Raw genomic sequence first — 21846 nt, forward strand, 5'->3', positions numbered from 1 at the left:
CTTTAAAACATTCAAGAATAAAACGAAAAATGCAAGGATAAAAACATTTTTTTTTATTATTTAAATTAAAATTAATAATAATAATCTCATAAAATTTTGTCCATCATAACGTGAGCGTCAGAAATTGAATCCCTGGAAGACCTACATAAATAATTTAAAAACTACTTTACAGTTGTTCAGTAAAATAATAGTACATATAGTGCATTCTCATTACAATAAAAAAAGCTGTTTTCACTATTATTGTCCTTGATTCTCCCCTCTCCTCTAGATTACTATCTGCTAACCATGAATGTTGCCAACCCATGAATGTTTTCCCTCTTATACCTTAAATGCAGCTCTGACATCTACTTTGAAAAGCAAGCACATTGTTTAGATTAATAAAACTGCGATGAAAGTTTTATTTAGTGTATTCAATACGTATTTTTTAAGATAACAAACAAGCGAGTCGCCATTAAATTCGCCACAAAGGCGAAGCAACCGCTACCCTTAACTGATGAAAGGAGTGACACAATTTAGAATATGTTACCAAAACAGATTTGGCTCCAAAGATTTTTTAAATTATTATAACAAGTTAAAATAATTAAGCAAGTTTACCGACCACTTTCTTTGCAATTAAGCAACTAGTGATTTATACCAGGGTTCTGGTTCCATATTGTAATACTCAGAGTTAGGTTTCGGTGGTGTTTCATCCATATCCGGCTCTTTGAACATATCAACATAAGATTTCTTGATGCCGTACAAAAAGAAGGCGACGTATGGAAAATATTCTGTCATAAATATCGTCAGTCTATAATACCAGTTTAATATGACCCGTCCAATAGATGTGGTGTAAACAGACATTATGAAAATTAACATTGCTAATTTGATTTTGGAACCGAAAGATAGTTTTTTGTATTCTGGCGCTGTTTCTAGACTGTCGTAATCTTTGAGGTAGAGTAAACGAGGTGTGGTATCTGGGAGGCCTTGGATGCTTGTTTTCTGAATCAATGTTGAAACATCTACACCTGTAATAAGATACATGTGTATGTTAAAAAACCAGTTATATATACTAATATTATAAAGAGGAAAGATTTATTGTAGTTGAGGAAAGATTGTAGAAATTACTACGCCGATTTCAAAAATTCTTTCACCGATAACACCGATAATACGGTACGTCGTTGCTGAGTAACATAGGCTATGTTTTATTCGTTTTTTTTTTCAATTTCAAGCGGACGAAGTCGCACACTACAGTTAGTAAAGTATAATCTTAATATTTTAATATTATAAATGCGAATGTTTAGATGGATGGATGTTTTTTAGAGTTTGTAGCCTAAACTGCTGAACGGATCTCGATGTAGAGAGAGGACAGTCTGGAAAAACGAATAGGCTACATAAGCCATTAATAGTATAAAAAAAATCTAAACGTGTTGTTACTGAATTTTTACAATCAAAACGTAACACTATACAAATAATAGTCAATAATCTACTATAGTATATTTACCAGTATCTTTATGTTTTCCGTGTAATTGTTCTTTCAATCTTTTCTGCAAGTTAATTCTTTCGCCTTCTGTAATAATGTACCCGGGGATGTCGAACAGGTTCTTTGTGATGTACATGAGACTGCCGGCCTCCGACGCCCCCATCACCGCTCTCAACCCGTCCATCATCACACGAGCCATGTGCTCGAAGTATTCCGGAACATTCTCTAGGCACGGAGTGTACACTCGCTCTAAAATTAATTGGAACAACTCGCGCGTTTCATCTATGTTTCTCCGACAGACGTTATATCTGTAATAAAAAGAAGCAAGTGTTTGGAATTTAGGCAAATGTGTAATAAGAGAAAACTTAGTAAAGATAAAAATGTATTACAACGCCATCTATCGTTTAATGCATGTTAATTTCAGCTCATATAAAATACTCTTGTTTTACCTATCTTCTAATCCGAGCATGTAACCAATGACAGCCCAAAAGTGGTTATACGCCTCCCAGTCGTCTTCCTCCAGCTGTCTCAGGCCGAAGCGGTCCGGCTTCAATATTCCAGGGCCGACGAGACCGAACAGCGTGAGAGCGACATCTCGTTGTGAGACTGTCCCTTTCTTCTTCAGTCGAGCTGCGCGGCCATTTTTTATATGAGCACTTCGTACGGATGCAATTGATTTCCATGATCTGAAAAAAAAAATGCATAAATTGTTTAAAATAGTTTAATTTGTATTTAAGTAATTAATTCGTTTTTTTATTACGAGATGGCAAACGGGCAAGCGGCCACCTGAATCCGCCGAAATAGTAAAGCGACCGCGGCCCACAGACACTCTTAAAAGCGGATGTGTTGCCTACCCTTAATCGACGGAGGAGGAGACGCACATAAAGAGGATATTTCCCCTTCCTATGCGTCTCATCCACTGTCAAATTCACTTTTCCTTCCCATCCTTTCCTCTCAAGAAAATGAGTGAAAAGGGACTTAAATTGGGCCTCGTAATTATATAAATTTATTTTGTGTAAATTTAGCAAGCGTTTGCATTGCACATTCGGTATCAAAGGTATTATGTGGATTAACAATTATTTATAAGTCATGTATGTCATTAATATTACGTTGTCAGAAAAATACGTAATACATCATAAAATTTGAGTAATTGCGAGAATGTATTCATTTTTATGATATTTTAGTGATCTTTACTCCCGGTAGGGGCGCTGATATCTAATACTTTAAGTCCTCAGTAATACTTACATACTCCCCGGCTTTAGATCATGTGTCAACCATGACTGGAAGTGTAAGAAAGTGGCAACGTATCGTTTGTAGGCGGTATACGTGGTAGATGATCGTCTAGACCCAGCGAGCACTTCTAAGATGGTAGGGATAGCGAATAGCGCTACTAAGCCTGGTAACATCGAGTAGGAAAAGCCGAAGCTAAACCTCCAATAGAAACGTTGTCCCCTGGAATGGAAAAATTGGGTAAATAATTAGCGTTATAAAGAGGAAAGATTCGTATTTTTGTATATATTGAAAAACACAAAAACTACTCGGCCGATTTTAAAAATTCTTTAACCAATAAAAAGATACGTTATCAGTGAGTAACATTAGGCTATATTTTATACTATTTTTTAATTCCACGCAGACGATGTCGCGAGCAACAATTAGTGTATAAATAAAATTTAAAATCGATAAACGCATTGTTTTGTAGTGGTATTAAACCCAGGATCTGTGGATTGTAAGTCGAATTTTTAACCCCTACACCATAGATACAGTCAACCAGCCGCAGACAAGTTTAGGTATTTGTATAAATTCAACAAAATATAAAATAAATGCTTACTTTTTAAACAGTTTTTCATCGTACCATTTTGGCAGCTCTATTTCCAGTTTTTCATGGCTCACCGTATCTGATGGTTTCTCGTACGATTCTTTACTCAAAAGACCCTCCATTACTTGATCCACTGAAAAGATAGACGATATTTAACATTTTAATTTACTTCTTCTATTCAAAGGTGGATTACGAAATTGTAAACGCATTTTCATAACATGGTTAATTTGTATTAGATTTCCGCAGTACACAAAATAATCTCATAGAGTCGATTACGGAATACTTTCTCGAAACTGTCATGCAAATATTCGAGATATACCCTCAGAAGTACACAGTTTGTTTCGAATAGGAATGTATGTATGCGTCAGAGACGAACAGACGAAAAAATAAATAAATACTATAATGAAACATCTACTCAAACACATCTTTCATCGAAATGCATTCGTCAATAATTATTGTTATTTTTTTAATTTTCTAAAAGTGTTATGATATAGAAAATTTTATTCGACATTAAAATTTTCTTTACGTCAATATTATTCTTATTTAACGTGACCTTGATAGCGATCACGGTTTTAATGTGTGGAAGGACGGTGAATGACCTTGTAATTCGACTATGACCCCCAGCGCTACAGTAGGCGGGAGGGGGATAATAATATAGTACTATTCAATCTTTTTGGCTGCACGGGCTGCCAGAGTCTAGTCATTGAGAGGAAAGAAATTGCATAAATTGAACGTGAAATTGTACACAATCACATAAAGCTATTTTTAATTTTTATAAATCTTCGATTAGGAATTATATTAGAATTACGATCAATAGTTGGCTCCTATAGTTTTAGTTGTACGCAGCATCTCGTGTAAATTTTCGAGCCGCTGTAAAGTTTGGATATCAATATAAATGTGTAAACTAGTTTAGCATGGACAGTACAAAGTCCAGAGTCCAAAGTACAAGGCGAATGTCATCTCAAAATTATTATAATCCGCTGATGTCATCTTTTCTTTGTATGACAATGTTTCGCCAGTGGGCTCCTTTGCTTATTAGAGTTTTAACACTTATATGGTATTAATATTACTAATTTCAATAATATTACATTTTATATCCGAAATGTTAGATTTTTTTTTTATAATATAAGGTGGCAAACGAGCAAGCAGCCTGAATCCACCGAAATGGAAAGCGACCGCTGCCCATGAACATCCGCAATTGCAGATGTGTTGTCTGCCCTAATTGACGGAGGAGGAGACGCACATAAAGAGGATATTTCCCCTTCCTATGCGTTTCCTTTACCGCCAAATCCACTTTTCCTTCCCATCCTTTCCTCTTAAGAAAATGGTGGAAAAGGAAAGGGACTAAAATTAGGCTTCCGGCACCACACTCATCAGACGAAACGCGGAATTGCTTCCACTTCACGCCTGTTTTCTGTGTGGTCGTGGTATTACACTTGGCGAGCCGGCCATTCGTCCTCCAGTAGATACCAAAAAAGACTCTACCTCTATGCGTCTACTGTTTGTTTATTTTTTTATTGTAATGAAATGGATGCTAAGACGTTGATGTTAACAATGCTCGTCTAATCGAGTATAAATGTTTGGCTCTGTGAAGTATATATTTAAAATAATAAGAATAAATGACATTTTATTTATATTAATTCGATAACACGTAATCAAATATTTGGCAATGCAAAAGTAAGAGAATAACAAAAATAAACGCAATAAAGCCGATAAAAAAAGATAAGCGTTACTATGGTATGTGTTATTGTCTATATCAGTAATTTTCAACGTGGTTTATGTCTGCGGATACCAGGGGGCGCTGAGGTTCGTTTCAATACATAAAAAAAACCTTTGAAATGGTTCCACAACGAAATAAAGTTTAAGAACGTCTGGTATGTATGGATGTTAGAGTTTGTAGCCTAAACTGCTGAACGCATCTCGATTGTCTGAAAGAACACATAGGTTACTTACTTTTTTAAATTCCACGCGTATGGAATCGCGGGCAAAAGCTAGTTATTAAACAACAAAACATACCTGTTAAATCCATGATGACTAATGATTTATCACTTAATATCTAGAAGGACACAGTTTTTAGTATATTATTTTTTATTCCAAGGACTACTTTACGCTACTTCATATCGTATCGAACTGTTCATTGTGAATGAAATCACATCTATTTTATAATAGTGCAGATAAAAAACATGACAACATAAATCATGTTTAGGTATTTAGAGTCGCTAAAACTTGATATCCGAATAACAATATCAAAGGTCAAAGTCTATATTTATGATTCTTTCGATAAGGTAATGAGTTCCGTTGATGGGATTATATACGTTGCAAATTCTTAACCTAAACATATACTTGAATACATAAACTTAATTTGGCTCCTAAAATACATAGTTATGGAGCTATAGAGCGGCTGGCAAGAGTACTAAAGCAAATGTCTATTTTCTTATAACTAACGTCTGCGACTCCGTCTGCGTGGAATTTAAAAACAAAAGTAAGTAGCTTGTAAGTAGCGTGGTCTTCCAGACTATCCTCTACATATATGACTTTCATCGAGATCCGTTCAGCAGTTAAGGTACACAATAACAAACATCCATCCATCCAATCTATCGCGTTTATAATTTAGTAAGATAACAAATCTGAGATTTGTCTTATCCGTTAGTGCCATAGACACATTACTAGGAATCGAATGAACTGTACTTGTATTCTGTGTGTTCGTGGAGCAAATTGTAACAGCTAACAATGAACTGTTTTATTACTATTTAAATTGAAACTCATATTTGGCAAACCGGAAACTTTAGTATTATTACATTTTGATAGCTTTATTCTTATCGTTATCATACGTGATTAGTTCACCCACTGATTATTCAATAGCTGTTTTCTAGACAGAGGTCAGATAAGAGGCGCTGATTCGGTTTGCCGTAGACGAGGAAGACGATGACGGTTGAGGACCTATTTCAAAATTTAAAACAAAAATTCAATTTCCGATAAAGGATCGATTATTGAGAACGTTTACCCGGGCTTAATTTAGGCTTCGACGCCGTCTATTAACTTATAGTAACTATTAGTGAGATTACAACAAATTGATTCTTAATTAAGCCTATACGTATAGCCTGATCCATTAATCCAATATAGCATTCCTTTATTACCATCCTGCCTTAAGGGCAATATCAAATCAATCAGAGAGGTTCGTTGAAAGTGGGAGATATTTTTATAGCGGAGAAGACGGGGCTCCAGTAATTTCATTTGAAAATATGAATCTTTTTGTGTCTGTTGTAGCGAAAATGTGTCACCATTTGTTAACTCAAGAAATTTCCTATTCCCAAGGGGAAAGGCAAAAGTTCTTTGCTGAAAAACTTCTTTAAGTATAGAGTCTTCTCCCCGACAAACGAAGTCAAAAGCATTTCCTAGTTAAACTGTAAGGTACAAGTACTTCCTATAATAATTTACGTTTTTGTATTAAAAAGGGAAGAATTTCCCTCAAATATGGTAATAATACCTCGCTGGTAACTTTAAATGCTCAGAGGCGCCCTCCTGTCAATGTCAAAAAGATGCCACAATATCCTTGTGGCACTATAAAATAAACAAACATCATAAAAACGGCAATTGGCTTATTAAAGGTCGAATTCGCATACATCACAAATTATCCATAAGTTGTAAATATGGAGCTTCAAGAAAGTAACCTTTTCTTTCACGATTTATGTCGCTTGTGCCTGGTAAATGTAGGTACAACATTTATAGATGAAGATCTACAACAAAATGTTTTTATTTGTACCGGTGTTGAAGTAAGTATTCAGATGAGTGCTGTTTTACATGATTAAATCTTTGTTTATTGAATGAAAATCAATACAAATAATTAAGGTATCAGTTGCAGATAATCTTCCAAGTAAAATTTGCGTGACGTGCAACGTAATTTTAAACAAAGCCATCGAATTTCGAGAAGCTGTAACCAATAATGATTCTCTCTTAAAATCTCTGTATGACAAGACTAACAACGAAGAAGTAAGTTCTTATTAAATAATACTAATTCTATTTTGTTACTAAAACTTGAGAATTAAGGTTTGTAAAATTAACGGCCCGGATTTCGTCACAAAAGAAATTGATGGCGGTTGCCCATAAACATCTATTGGTTTGTTTAAATGACTTTTTTATTAATGTGTACTTACTTGTTTTTATTTTATTATATTAGATAATTGAATACAGCATAGTAATTAAGGAAGAAAATGAAGATTCAAATGAGGACACTGAAAACAATTATTGTGAACAAGAAACTCTTGACAATTCAAATACAAATGATAATTACACTTATTCATGCATTGTAAATTTAACGGTAAGTATGTTAATACTCAAAAATATCACTAAGGGCCTGTCCCACAATATTGTAAACTGTCAGATTACAATCCAACATGTAAAATATTGGATTTTGTTCCCTTATCTGACAGTGTCCTCATTTTTAAGTTATCTGAGCCTCTATCAGCCAGCGGTGGGACAAGTCCTTAGAGTTAATTCCATAAAATTCATGTTATATGTTATATAAATTTGTATTTTTATTATTTTAGTCAAATTCTACACCACTGGGCACTTTAACAATCAGAAAGGATCTATTTCCAAATTCAGTACAGGTAACCTTATGTACATATAGCTTATAATTAATTCTGATGAAAAGAGTTATCCATTATTCTAATCCAGTGCAGATTCAACTGGAAAAATATAAACCTACTTAGTGATGGATGGATTCTAGTGTTTTCATTGTAAACCAGCGCTAATTTCGAAAACTGGACTGGGATAATGTAAGCTGGGCATTACATCTTGCATTCTTGACTTCTCATCCAGTTAGCATGTTCCTCCTCCTTTTCATGTATATGAGCCTTTTGGTCTTTTAATGACTTTTTTGTTAGTATTGTTTATTAACTTTCAAATTAAATTTCTTCAGGAAAAACAGAAAGAAAGAAATAACTATAAAGATAAAGATACAATGAAAAGTCCTACAAATCAAGATAAATGTGAGGTAATGTGTAAAAATAAAAACTGTTTTTAATGTAATTTCTCATAAAGCTTATAATAAATTTCATGTAGACTATATTGAAACTAGCTTTTCCCATGCGGCTTCATCTGCATGAAATTATGAAAATTTTATTTCATTGTTTACATTTGTCAAATTATCAATACTACATGTCTAAATGACATGACATGACAAATCTTAGCAATCTTGCTTTCTTGATGTTGGCATCAACTTATGGTCTCTTTCCCACATTAGGGGTTTTTTTTTAATTTATACCCTTAAGTTTAACACCTTGAAAATATATAGCCTAAAGCGTGACAAAGTGTAGGGCTTTTTATTAAAAAAAGGATTATTCAAAAATATGCTGTAATTGGTGACAGCTTAGGCAACCAAGAAGTGTGTGTTTATGCTTTATTATAATAGTGTAGATTTAAAGAAAAACAAAAATAAGTAGCCTATTTGTTCTCGAAGCTATCTTCATATATATGCCAAATTACATAAAGATTCAGCCGTTTAGATGACTTCTAGCAAACATTCATCTAAACATTCCAATTTTATAATATTAGATTTAAGAACACTAGAAAAAAAACTCAAAAACATGTTTAATTATTTATTTTTTATGATATTCCTTTTATTTTCAGGAAACACACAAAGATAAGGTTAATTATAAAAAGAAAGTTCAAACAAAACCTGAATGCGAGGAAAAAGATATTATTGTTCATAAATGTCAGGTAAGATTTGAGAAGTAAATCATTTATTTTAATGTAAATTTCATGTTTTTCTTGTATTCTAATTATTAAATATAACTAGTATATAAGTAAGGAAAGTATGGATTGTGTAAAAGAGGATATGCTTAAGTAATGAGTGGATTCAGATATGACCGCTGATAGAGATGTATGGAAGCAGCACATACTGTGCCGACCCTCCTTAAGGGATAAAGGCAAGTTGATTATGAGTGGAATATTTGAGATGTACTATTATATGTCTGTTTGCATTTAGTTGAATTGATTTTTTTTTTATTTATGAGTTGATTTTATTAATAATAGTTGTTATGATTAAATGGATGGCTATGAAGGTAAAGGAAGACAATGTATGAATGAATTGTGTAAAAGAGAATACATTAAAGGGATTAAATTCAGGTTGGATGAAAGGGATGTATGGAAGTGTGACAACCCTAAGTAATACTTACTTAATGTTGTAAATGCGAAAATTTACATGGATGGATGTTTATTAGAGTTTGTAGCTTAAATGGCTGAATGGATTTTGATGAAATTTGGTATATATGTGGATAGTCTGGGAGAACACAAGCTACTCACTTGTTTTTTTTTATTACCGCTCAGTCGGAGACGCGGGCGAAAGCTAAACTATACTAATATAATGAGGAAAGATTTGATTTTTGTATGTATAGAATAAACTTAAAAACTACTGATCCGATTTTAGAAATTCTTTGACCGTTAAAAAGGTAATTTATCTGTGAGTAACATAGGCTTTATTTTGTAATTTCACAACAGCTAGTATTACATAGAGATAAATATATAAATAAATACATTACACACCCTTCGAGAGATTGTCAAGGAGAGTGGTCGCGATCCTCAGGAATGAGGTAACGATCCAGTGAGAGTATTACATAAACCTTATGAAGTGTGTGAAGCATTCAGCATTTATAGCTGAGCGAGGACCCAATCCAGTCAGCACTGCAATACACATTTTAAATAATTAGTTTGTCTTGTAATTACGTGTTTATTATTCATTCTTTTTTAATTACTTTGTTGTGTTTTTTTCTCTTATTCCTAATTGTGTTGTAGTGGTGATAAGATTAAATGTCAATTTATTTCAACTTTTTTTATCTTTTTTTCTAGAAATGTGGTAAAACTTTTGACACATGGAGAAAATTGTACCACCACACAAGACAGCATATGAAAACTAAAGAGTGTGATGATTGTGGCAAAATGTTTTACTCCAAATCAGATTTAGAGAAGCATATAAGAATACATACAGGAGTGAGACCCTATCAATGTAATCTATGTAAGAAAAGTTTTACACAAAAATGTACTTTGACCAGTCATAAATTTGCTGTACATTGATTGTAAGGGTCCATACAAACTGATTATTACAAGTGTCATAGTCAAACAAAAATGTTCTGTCAAAAAATATGTAAAATCTAAAACTTAGATAATTGCAAGATTCATAAAAATACCGAAAGCATCATTTAATTTGATTTATTCCAAGCTTAAATAAATTTACAGTTTTTTTACTCCTGATTGAAGACATGGAAAGTAAAATTAAACCTTGTTACAATTGTATAAAATTCAATTTTATTTGAAATTAAGAATCTGCTCTGTTTTTCCCTGGTCTATGTGAAAGGACTCCAATTTTGACCGACTTCCCAAAAGAAGGAGGTACTCAAGTCGTCTGTATGTTTTTTTTTTAATATATTGTTTTTGTTTTTTGAAAAGATAAATCCATTAGTGACACAGTAGAGGTAAATTAAGGACATGATTTAAAAAAATGTGATAGAAAAAAAAACACTGATTATTGATTGTATGTAACCTGTAATGTAGGTAACTGTTAAATATCATCATCCACTTGCCCTTATCCCTTATGGAGGGTCGGCACAGTATGTGCTGCTCTTCCATACATCTCTATCAGCCGTCATATCTGAATCCACTCCTTTCTTAAGCATATCTTCCTTCACACAATCCATCCATACTTTCTTCGGTCTTCCTCTTCCTTTGTAGCCATCCACATTCAATCTCAACACTTTCTGGTTTATGTCCCCATCAATGTCATCATCCCCCCAGGTAACTGTTAAATATAACACGACTAATATGATTATACCCTGTGAATATTGGAAAATTGTATTTAGTCGGATTATAGATCTTGGACAACACGCACGTCTTTTATTATATGCACCACATAACTAAAGAATCTTTATTATTACATCTAACTAATATTATAAGTGCAAAAGTTTGATGGATGGATGGATGTTTGTTAGAGTTTGTAGCGTAAATGGCTGAACAGATCTCGATGAAATTTGGCATAAACGTAGAGGATAATCTGGAAGAGCAAATTGGTTACTCAGTTTTGTTTTTTTTTTAATTTCACGCGTACGGAGTCGCGAGCAACGGCTAGTTTCGAATAACTGTGACGAGAAGCGGTATATTTTTGATTTACCAATTGTTTTAATGAACAAGGAGGCCCAACTTTAGTCCCTTTTCCTTTTAAGAAAAGGATGGAAAGGAAATGTAGATTAGACGCATGGGAAAGGGAAATAACCTCTTTATGTGCGGTTCGCAACACTTCCACTATCGCGAATGTCTATGAATGTGTGTAATGAATCAGGTGACCGTTAGCTCGTTTGCCACCTTATAATATAAAAAAAATATATTTAACGTGTCAATTCTAATTTTGAATGACCTCATCGTTTTGATGAAAGCTACTAAATTAGGCAAAAGTAAAGTGTTGATTAAATTTTAATTTAACCTAAAATCGAAAGATTCTAAAGTATTTTTTTGTGATTGCTAATATTTTTACGTAGGTGAGTTTGTATTCAGTTTAGTAACGCGAGGCCACATATTTCACTATATGTCTTCCAGTTTGATATTTTCTTGACTTTAAAGATTTTTGTTATTGACTATCATGTTTGATTTGCTGCAAAACGATGATTTACATCAGTAGAACAAAGTAAAATTCCTTAATGCTTATTTCCACTAAGCCGTTAGCCGCGCGACTCTAGACATGAAGCCAAGTGGAAATAGACACTAATATCTATTCACAGGGCTAAATGGACCCGGCTTTGTAAATAGATACTAAAGTGCCTAGTTTAAGGTTGTAAAATGTTGAAATAAAAATAATGCCAATAAAAACTTGTTTTTTTTATTTATTTAATAACACTTGACTTACAAATAGTATTTAATAAGTAAATACATAGTTACATAATGTACATAAGTCATTAAGTTTTAAAACCATTTTGATAAAAACAGTATATCTTAGTAAGATTAGAATAAAACCCCTTTTTTATAAACAAATGGAATTTTTAGCAATTTCTCTAACATCTAAACAATTAATTTTATTGTCTGTAATATAAAAAAAATCTTGAATTTATTACACAATAACATTTTCTTTACTAATGATTAGAAAAAATTGGTTTTTATTTAAAACTAGCTGTTCCCGTGCGACTTCATCCGCATGAAATCATGAAAATTTTAATTTATTGTTTACATTTGTCAAATTATCAATTGCTAATGTAAAAATGACATGGCATGACCAACCATAGCAACCTTGCTTCCTTGATGTTGGCAACAACTTATCTCTTTCCCACATTAGGGTTTTTATCCGAAATATTTACTCTCTAAGTTAAATGGCGTAAAAATATATAGCCTAAAGCGTGACGTAAGTGTAGGGTTTTTTATTAAAAGAACTATTATTCAAAAACATGCTGTAATTGCTGAGATCTTAGGCAACAAAGAAGTGTGTGTTTACGCTTTATTATAATAGTATAGATTCTTTGTCTGTCCGTAAGTCCAGACAACAGCTGGGATATATAAAAGTAAAATACTTTTTTTTACAAAATCAAATTAAATATTAAATCTAATTATACTATTCTTACATTAGGTCATTTTATAACCTACAAAATCAATGGAAAGCATAGAATAATAATAGGAATGTGCAAACAGCTACAACAAGACCTAGAATTAGGGAATCACGACGTTTACGAGCATTTATTCTGTAAATAAGACTGTTCAGCATCGGAAACCTGAAAAATTAAATCATTAGTAAATCTCTATAATTTTATAAAATAGTTGGAATAAACACGGAACCTTAAAGTAATTTAGTTCACCTATATCACTTAATCATTATATTAAAACAAAATTTACTATATACATCATACATTTAAGACAAATAAAAAAATATTAAAACAATGCTGTCGAAACTCAAAAACTTCAGAAACTTTGTTCAATTTTGTGTGGTAGTTTTTAAACATATAACTAGGATATTGTAACATTCACTAACCTATTTGCAATGTCATTGAACCTGGTCTGCATCCGCTTGAAACTCTGCCGCTGCGAGGTGAGGTGCTCCCGAGCTTCCAGCGCTATATTGATCTGCTCATCCACTAGGATGTGTGAACTATAATACAAAGATAGGACACACATAACATCATACTCCTACTAATGTTATAAATGTGAAAGTTTAGATGGATGGATGTTTGTTAGAGTTTGTAGCCTAAACTGCTAAATGGATTTTAATTAAATTTAATAAAGATGTAGAGGATAGTCTGGAAGAACACATAGGCTACTCACTTTTGTTTTTTTTTAAATGACATGCCGATGAAGTCTCTGGCGAAAGCTAATTACTTCATAAAGCGATAAATATTCAAATAATTATGTTGGATAAACAAAAAAAATATTACTTTATTTAAAGTAAGTCTAGTAAGTATTTTTTATTTACAAAGATTTTTTTACGAATTGAAACTCACATATATTGTTATTACATTAATTTCATCTAGTCTGACTCTAGGAGGAGCCAGCTAGTATGTTTTTTTTATCCCTTTTTCCCCTAATTATTCAAAGAATTTTGACAACCATTTACTAATAATCACTTTTCATACCCTTGTAATATTATTTACCTGTGCAAATGATTAGCTTCCTTAGCATACTGGTCTCGTCGACTGAGTCCGGCGGCGGCGGGCGGAGGGCTGCCTCCGCGCAGCAGTTCCTCCCGCTCTCTCCTCGCACTAACTAATGCTGATGTTCTAGAAAACTCTTGTTGATAATCCTGGGATATATTAATTACATCATTAATTTGCCCTTGTCTCTTTGGTGGGTTGGCACAGTATGTATTGCTTTTCCATATATTTCCTAACCTAACATCCACCCTTAAAGGTTGCCCCAATGTAATGTCAAACCTAGTAATATCCAATGTTCCTTTTTTTTTTAATATTAGTAGATTTTGTTTGTTATTTACTAATATTTCCTTTAACAATTCCAACTAAGCTCTAGGCTTGTGCTACGATATCGTTCATGACAATAGCTGAATTGTGGGATTCATACCCTTGACTGCAAGATTGATAGTCTATACCCCAAACCATTAAGGTCGCTTAAAAGGGCTTTGGGCTATTGTACATAAGGTCTACCTATACTACTTTTACTGTACTATATACTATTAAGATTACAAATCTAAATGCATCCAAGGATGAGACCAAATTTTGAGTACCACTTCAATAATGTTTATTTAAATCTCATATTTAAAAGCAAGTAAGCATTAATGTATTACAAAAATATGTGTCATGAAAATACATGTATTTATGATTTTTTTTTTAAATACGTTGTTTGTTTTGTTTTTGTTAAAAATAATTAAAACAAAACTTACCATAAGAATCTCTCTATGTCTTTTTATAGTGTGCATTGTAGCAGTGCCACTTGGTGCTAAATCTGCCATTGTATCATTTATTGTAGACAACTGCAAAAATAAAGGTAACCAAAATGACCCAATATAGTACCATGTCTATGGCACCCCCTTTTTTCTCTTTTCGGGATAGGAGGAGTGTAATGGGCTTATGTAAGACTGTAAGACAGACTTATGATGTCCCTTTCCCTCCAGTGTTCTGTGCGATAACCCAATAGCACCATAGAACATTTTACTCTACTGATTTCTTCTTTTTAAATACCTTATTTAAAAGTTGCTGTATCTCCATAGACATTGTATCAAACATGTCATCACTGTTTATCAAAGGAGCTGTCTCGGAGGATAGATTTGATGAGCCATATGTAACACCTAATTTACTAAATGCCACCAGTTTCACATCTATGTCATTCTCTAGATGTCGAGCTTGTTTTCTTAAATCTGAAACAAAAATGAATCCCGTATAAACATTAGTTTTTGCAAAGAATTTCTAATTTTCTATAGATACCAACACTTATGATGATATTTCTATGTTTAATATTAATAATATTATGGACAAAAGACTGTATATATATTATTATAAGAAAATCAATACAAATATACGCTGCAATAATATGATTATTAAAAGGAAAGTAGATAAAATTTCTTTAAGCACGAAAGTTCTACTTGATGGGGCCTTTTAATCGTTGCTGATGCAATGATTAATAAGTAAATTACAACATAGAATATTTTAAAAATAAGCCACAACTCGTACAACCATAATAATTATAAAAGCATAACCACACAAACATTGCAACGTCATAATTTCTAATTAGTGACACCGGTAGTATGTAAGATGTTTTATACTTTACCTTCCCAAGATATAGTCGAAGCCATGTTCATTTCTTTTAAATACTTTTATCAATCGTAAGAGTTTTCCAACGACTTAAAATTATATTTTATTGTTTACAAATTGTTTAGACTCGTAATAAACTCAAGGTCACTTTTTGTTATCGAAAAAATGACATTTGACGTTCAGCTGCAGATCATGTTGTGACGTAAAGGAAAGTGACGATGTTGCTATAAGTGCTAATGATGGTTCAACATAACTTGAAACAATCATCCCGTTTTATTTAATTTTTACTGAATTTAAGAAGGAACTAATAGAATGTACCACATCACATCACAATATATGTTGGGATTGTGGTCAAGCGTAGTATTGTTCTTGGTAAAAAACAAATTAGATTGCTAAGGGTAACACTAAACAAACTGTCAATTTGTCAATTGATCAGGTGTCAAAGTGATGTATGGCTAAGTTTACGTTTTCGCGGTATTCAGCAATTTTTAATTAATCTAAATGAGCATATTTTAGTTTCAGTTATTAAATAAGTATTTAATAATTGACTGTTATGAATGATTGTGCCCAGTCTAAATTACCATTACTTTTCGAAAGAATTTTGAACCAAATAGAAGAAAGAGTAAATAAAACTGATAATAAAGAAAGTTGTTATTTACTTTCTGAAATATTTTAATCTTTCCCTTTAATACCTACTTTAATTAAGATCATTTTTAGTTACAGACGAAGAACTGCTATCTTTGCATTCTCTATTTGGCGGAGTGTTACAAAGGGCTTTGGACATTTTAGAAAAACATCCAACTTTTGTTACGTACTCCACTGCAAATAAAACAAGACAACTTATAGAAATTAAAGGCGAAAACGACAGATGTTACCGAGTATTTCCTCGTATTAACTTCTGTCCATGTCTAGCATTTAAACATCAAGTATTGGAAAAGAAAACTCAGATATCTTGTAAACACATATTGGCTGCCAGAATTCAACAGATATTTGGTAAAACTGTGAACCACGAAATAACTAATGATCAATACTTAATGTTAGTTAAGTCAATGTTTGATTTAGAAGATGAGAATGGATGAAGGTACATCTCAATATTATTTCACTGCTTCAATGGAGTCTGGGAAAATATTATGTAGTTTGTTAAAGGCAATACAATTCCAAGAGGTTTGTATTAAACTATGTTAATATTCTAGTATAATTTTATATTCAGATTTAAATAGAATTAACTGTAATTGAGTTAAAATGTATATATGTTAATGCCAGAGCCCTGAAATATACTGTTCTTTAATTGTTCCTAAATATGAGTAATAATCAAATATAGCCTATGTTAGTCACAGATAAAATATCTTTCTAATGGTGAAAGAATTTTAAAATCTATATTTCTAGTGGTTTTTTCATGAATCAAATATATATAAAATTACAAATCTATCCACTTTATAATATTATTATAATAGATAAAAAAAAAACATATTTAAAAAAAGACTTTTATTGTTGTCACAAAAACAGTTTCTTATGAGCTAAATAAAAAAAAAGTTAAATTGACAACAATGGGCTGCAGACTCAGCGTGGACCGCATGACCTAAGCCATGTGGAGCTGGTTTTCAGCTGGTTTTCTCTTCAACTTTTGATAAATCAATGTTTACACAACAGTGTGCAGTATTTTGTGCGATGTCGGAAGGATTGAAGCTAACAGTGGAAGAAGGGAAATGTGTTCAAGCTTCAGCTTATGTACCTGCTGACAATTTTACCGAGTACCACGTCAGAGAAGATGTGGATGTTATGTTTAAGGTAATGTTTATGTTATATTTAAAAAAAGGTATTTAGTGAACATGTTTTTGTGTTGCTGACAACAAAAACCCAAGTAGCCTAAGTGTTCTTCCAGACTATTGTCTACGTCCATTTCAAATTTCACAAAGATCTATTTAACAGTTTAGTCTGCAAACTTACAAACATCCATCAAATTTGGCATTTATGATATTAGGTTTGTATAAAGAACATATATGTTGTAGATAAGTATAGCAGTATTGGCCGAGTGCTTGAACATTTTTGGTTCAGCTGAAGAATCAAGTTTGAAGATGTATTACAGATGTGAAGGATCACCTTTACTTTTAGTGTAAGTTTAATTTTTATTTCTTACCATTGGTTAATTTTTTAGTTTACCATTTTACCTTAAAAATGTATTTCAATGATGTTAAACCCTCCATCTGCTTACCATTGAATATTTGAAATGCCCAATCATTTATCTTAAAATATTATAGCAAAAAAAATTTGTTAGGTGCTTTTTTAAAATTATAAACATTACTAGCCTTCGACCATTACTCCAATCGCGTGAAATAAAAAAAAACAAACGTAAGCCTATGTGTTCTTCCAGACTATTCTCTATACCTATGCCAAATTTTATCAAGATCCACAGTTGAGGCTACAAACCAACCATCCATTAATCTATTTATCCAAATTTTATTTTATAGTATTAGTTGTCAGTTGCGGTTAAGCGCCGGCTTATATATGACTAGATGTTGCTCGCGACTTCACCCGCATGAAATTAAATAATATAACCTACGTTACTCACAAATAAATTACCTTTCTAACAGTGAAAGAATTTTTAAAATTTGCCCAGTAGTTTTTGAGTTATTTCAATATGTATAAAAATACAAATTTTTCTTCTTTATAATATTACTATAGATAAAAAAAATAGTAAGATATACATCAAATGGCAATACATACTATATTTTGCTTTTAAATATGTATTTTTTATTTTTATTCTATTAACTTTAATTCTTTACAGTCTCCAACCGCAATCAGTACACAATGTGATGACGGACTGTGAGATATCAACACAGACACCGGATTCTTTGCTAGATCTGCGCGACGCTGACTCAGATGAAGTCGCCAAGTTAGTGCTCAAAGCCCCGGCGTTCCTCGCATTGTTGGCTGATTTAGAAAGATCCTGTGATGTACTGGAATTGAATCTATCACCTGAACATCCTAATGTTAGCATTGTTACCTACGGTATGCAGGTAAGATATAATAATAATAATAATAATAATAATACACATTTAATCAGTTCCAAAACACACTGCAACACAATACAACATAATACACTTGAACAAAAAAAAATACAAACGAGAAAAACGAAAACCAATCATTAACAATCAAAACTAATGACAAGAAAATTGAAGAGGAAAAAAAAACAAAATATATAAACAATTTGACAATGCGTTGCAATGCAGAACTGATAGGGCCTTTGCTCAGCTATATGTTTTGTACCCTAGGGGTAAAAACGCTGATGTTCTGCAAAAGCCTTTACATCCTCCGTACGTCAGTTACAGCAGTTAGCAATATATAAATTCATCATCACTATATCCCTACTGTGGGCTCAGTGGCTACCCTTATATATATGTCGGCTTAAGCTAGCACGATATCAGAATTACTACTACTCGAGATCACATGTGGGTGGTCATGGGTAAAGTCGGATGCCAGGAATACATTCACAATACTCCTCAGTCAGGATATCATCTATCTACCAAGCTCATATCATTCAAATAATGTTCTCGCAACGATCCCTATTTTCAGAATAATCTAAGTTCTCTCGAAAGTCGCTTGGCGGCGCTCGTGTTCTAATTTCTTCTGATTGCGACATATAATATTTGTCGTAGTTGAGGTAGGGTTAGGTGCCGATGTCAATAGTGAGTTTCCTTGTCGCTGGAGGTATGTTTCCATTCGTGGCAGTGATGGTTTCAACACCACCGTTCTCGTTCACAGCAACGACAAGTGCATTCCCTCTGACAACCACTAATGAAGTTAGCACTTCACCGGTGTAGTGAGTTCTTCCTGACTGTCACTGTAGAAGTGAGCTGCGCCGCTCGCTCGGCCCTTTTTAAATCGCTGAGTCCATCAAACGCCGACAGGCGGTGCTGACGTTACATAGTTCTCTTTAATGCCGCTAGTGTTGCAATGCTGGCGCTATTATCACCACGATGGCGCTAGTGCTGCCTCAATTCCGCAAAAACATATACCAAAATAGATACATACAATAGCCTAATGGTACGTGGTAAGGAATACCGATCTTGTGGTCGAGGGTTCGAATCCCGCCATTCGACTATTGTCGTGAACCATATCTTAGCACAAGCCTAGAGCTTATTTGGAATGGTTAAGTTAATATAAGTAAATTGTCAAAAAACTTCTAATATTTTTACCTAAAAAAATACATACAGAATTAAATAAAAGAAAACCTTGTGACATAGTGTTCCTTAACACGAGTTTACAACTTATAATGTATAGGGCCTGTCCCACCATATTGTAAATTGTCTGATAACAATATAACTCGTAAAATATGTGATGAAGATATTGGATTATGTTCCCTTATCAGACAGAGATGTCATATTTAAGCTATCTGATCCTCTATCAGCCAGTGGTGGGACAGACCCTGACCTAAGTATACAAAACCGATAAAGAGATGCTGGCTTTATCGGTTTTGTATATTGCTTTTCTATTTTTCTATGTAATTGTATTGTTAATTTAGTTGTTTTGTATTTATTATTTGTCAAGGACCGGTCTTGTATAGAGATGCCCAAGTCTTCGGACATGGTGGCAAGTTTCAGTTGTGAACGTGAAGTCACTCTCAGATATCAACTACATCATATACGACTTCTTATGAAGGCACTTGCACTCTCCTCAAAGGTTAGGAGTTTTTTAGATTTTTCTGTACTAAAAAATGTAAAAAAAAATGTTATATGTGAACTCAAAAACTACTGGGTCGATTTTAATTTATCCACAGTAATTACTAGCTTTTGATAGCTACGTTAAAGTGAATTAAAAAAAAAGTAAGTAGCCTATGTGTTCTTACAGACTGTCACCTATGTCTGTGTCGAATTTCATCGAAATTCTCTCAGTCTTTTAGGCTACAAACTCTAACAAACATCCATTTAAACTTTCGCATTTATAATACTAGTAGGAATTAAGATATAATTAATCTGTCAAAAATATACTAATTTATGAACTACCCTCAGAAAAAAACTATGTTTTAAAGCATAAAATTGTCCACATTAGTGTTTGTTTTATCTTAGTTCCTCTCAATAATATACGAATGTTTGGATGGATGGATGTTACTAAACTAGAGTTGAAACATGTATATAGTTATTTTTTTAATGCAGATAAAATTCAAATTGGTAGATTTTAAATATTACTTGTACAAAAATATATTATCAATAGATAATGGAAATTGGGAAAAAAAATTGCAGGTTGTTTTAAGATTTAGTAGCAACGGGGTGTTGTTATTGCAACTGAAACTTGAGAAAGAAGACCAAAGGCAGATGTTCTCAGAGTTCTATATTGTGCCTTTACTTGACTGAACATGTTAACTTATTATGTAACTTAAATAGGTTAATGCAATAAAATTGATTCAAAGAAAATGTAATTGTCTTATTTTCCAGTTGTCATGTATATCTATACTATTATAATAAAGCGTAAACACACACTTCTTTGTTGCCTAAGATGTCAGCAATTACAGCATATTTTTGAATAATTCTTTTTTAATAAAAAGCCCTACACTTACGTTACGTTACGCTTTAGGCTATATATTTTCACGCCATTAAATTCATTAAATATTTTGGATAAAAATCCTAATGTGGGAAAGAGACTATAAGTTGTTGCCAACATTAAGGAAGCAAGGTTGCCATGGTTTGTCATCGTCATGTCATTTTGACATTTGCAATTGATAATTTGACACATGTAAAAAATAAAATAAAATATTCATAATTTTATGCAGATGAAGTCGCACGGGATCAGCTAGTCTATACTAGTGTTATAAATCGGAAAGATTTGTATTTTTGTATGTAATGAAATAACTCAAAAACTACTAGACAGATTAAAAAAAAATGCCTATAAAGCTAGTAACTTGAATTAAAAAATAAATTCTTATGTTGAAACCTTAGTTATATTTTAATATTTTTATTTGTAACTATAGTCTATGAAGTTATTAGAAACTATTTCTTCCATCTAGTCTAGAGGTCTAGTAATAAAAATACAATATTGTGCAAAATATATGTCTATATTTACTATTTAATTACATCTTAAATAAGGAATGTTAATTACAAACAACATTCATTTTTGACGAAATAGCAAAGCGACCGCTGCACAGACATACAATTGGCAAATGGTTTGCCTACCTTTATGCCTGGTTCACACTAAACCATGACAGTTGGACAGTTGCGACGACAAGAAACACTCATTGGCGCATGTTAGTGTTTACACTCTACCAATTAACAATCCAAGCAGACTACTGACCAACTACTGGCCAAGTGTGAACCACGCATTGATGGAGTGGATGCACAGATAAAATA

General features: G+C 32.7%; 6 protein-coding genes across 7 annotated transcripts; 3 read left to right on the forward strand and 3 right to left on the reverse strand.

Annotated features, from left to right (window-relative positions):
• Window positions 1-38: 38 nt before the first annotated feature.
• On the reverse strand, window positions 39-2163 carry LOC106107950. Its single transcript, XM_013288986.1, has 3 exons — window positions 1909-2163; window positions 1481-1767; window positions 39-1004 (listed from the first exon to the last, which is right to left on the reverse strand). The coding sequence occupies exons 1-3, from the start codon at window positions 1926-1928 to the stop codon at window positions 613-615; spliced, it is 699 nt and encodes a 232-aa protein (XP_013144440.1). The 5' UTR covers window positions 1929-2163; the 3' UTR covers window positions 39-612.
• A 496-nt stretch (window positions 2164-2659) lies between these two features.
• On the reverse strand, window positions 2660-5418 carry LOC106107982. Its single transcript, XM_013289031.1, has 3 exons — window positions 5292-5418; window positions 3288-3408; window positions 2660-2911 (listed from the first exon to the last, which is right to left on the reverse strand). The coding sequence occupies exons 1-3, from the start codon at window positions 5302-5304 to the stop codon at window positions 2701-2703; spliced, it is 345 nt and encodes a 114-aa protein (XP_013144485.1). The 5' UTR covers window positions 5305-5418; the 3' UTR covers window positions 2660-2700.
• A 1382-nt stretch (window positions 5419-6800) lies between these two features.
• Window positions 6801-11155, forward strand: LOC106107936 (zinc finger protein 33A-like). 2 transcript variants are annotated; one of them, XR_001225892.1, is made up of 8 exons: window positions 6801-7048; window positions 7125-7265; window positions 7453-7593; window positions 7823-7885; window positions 8197-8271; window positions 8907-8996; window positions 10125-10826; window positions 11067-11155. XR_001225892.1 is itself a non-coding variant. In XM_013288972.1 (7 exons), exons 1-7 carry the CDS (start codon window positions 6926-6928, stop codon window positions 10347-10349), a joined length of 858 nt encoding a protein of 285 aa, XP_013144426.1. In that variant the 5' UTR covers window positions 6801-6925; the 3' UTR covers window positions 10350-10914. The 2 variants fall into 2 exon arrangements, 1 of the variants encoding a protein (XP_013144426.1); XM_013288972.1 differs by lacking the exon at window positions 11067-11155 and having other exon boundaries at window positions 10125-10914.
• Window positions 11156-12695: 1540 nt separating this feature from the next.
• Window positions 12696-15693, reverse strand: LOC106106474 (Golgi SNAP receptor complex member 1). The gene is made up of 6 exons (XM_013287057.1): window positions 15522-15693; window positions 14936-15111; window positions 14638-14727; window positions 13895-14043; window positions 13279-13395; window positions 12696-13021 (listed from the first exon to the last, which is right to left on the reverse strand). The coding sequence occupies exons 1-6, from the start codon at window positions 15550-15552 to the stop codon at window positions 12901-12903; spliced, it is 684 nt and encodes a 227-aa protein (XP_013142511.1). The 5' UTR covers window positions 15553-15693; the 3' UTR covers window positions 12696-12900.
• A 259-nt stretch (window positions 15694-15952) lies between these two features.
• Window positions 15953-16663, forward strand: LOC106109926 (zinc finger SWIM domain-containing protein 7-like). The gene is made up of 2 exons (XM_013291588.1): window positions 15953-16152; window positions 16223-16663. The coding sequence occupies exons 1-2, from the start codon at window positions 16059-16061 to the stop codon at window positions 16582-16584; spliced, it is 456 nt and encodes a 151-aa protein (XP_013147042.1). The 5' UTR covers window positions 15953-16058; the 3' UTR covers window positions 16585-16663.
• LOC106109917 (cell cycle checkpoint protein RAD1) lies at window positions 16577-20916 on the forward strand. Its single transcript, XM_013291578.1, has 6 exons — window positions 16577-16669; window positions 17156-17293; window positions 17515-17618; window positions 18291-18522; window positions 20054-20185; window positions 20746-20916. Exons 1-6 carry the CDS (start codon window positions 16577-16579, stop codon window positions 20854-20856), a joined length of 810 nt encoding a protein of 269 aa, XP_013147032.1. The 3' UTR covers window positions 20857-20916.
• Window positions 20917-21846: the final 930 nt, after the last annotated feature.

Source organism: Papilio polytes, unplaced genomic scaffold, assembly GCF_000836215.1.
Source record: "Papilio polytes unplaced genomic scaffold, Ppol_1.0 DF824269.1, whole genome shotgun sequence".
Classification (NCBI taxonomy): Eukaryota; Metazoa; Arthropoda; class Insecta; order Lepidoptera; family Papilionidae; genus Papilio; species Papilio polytes.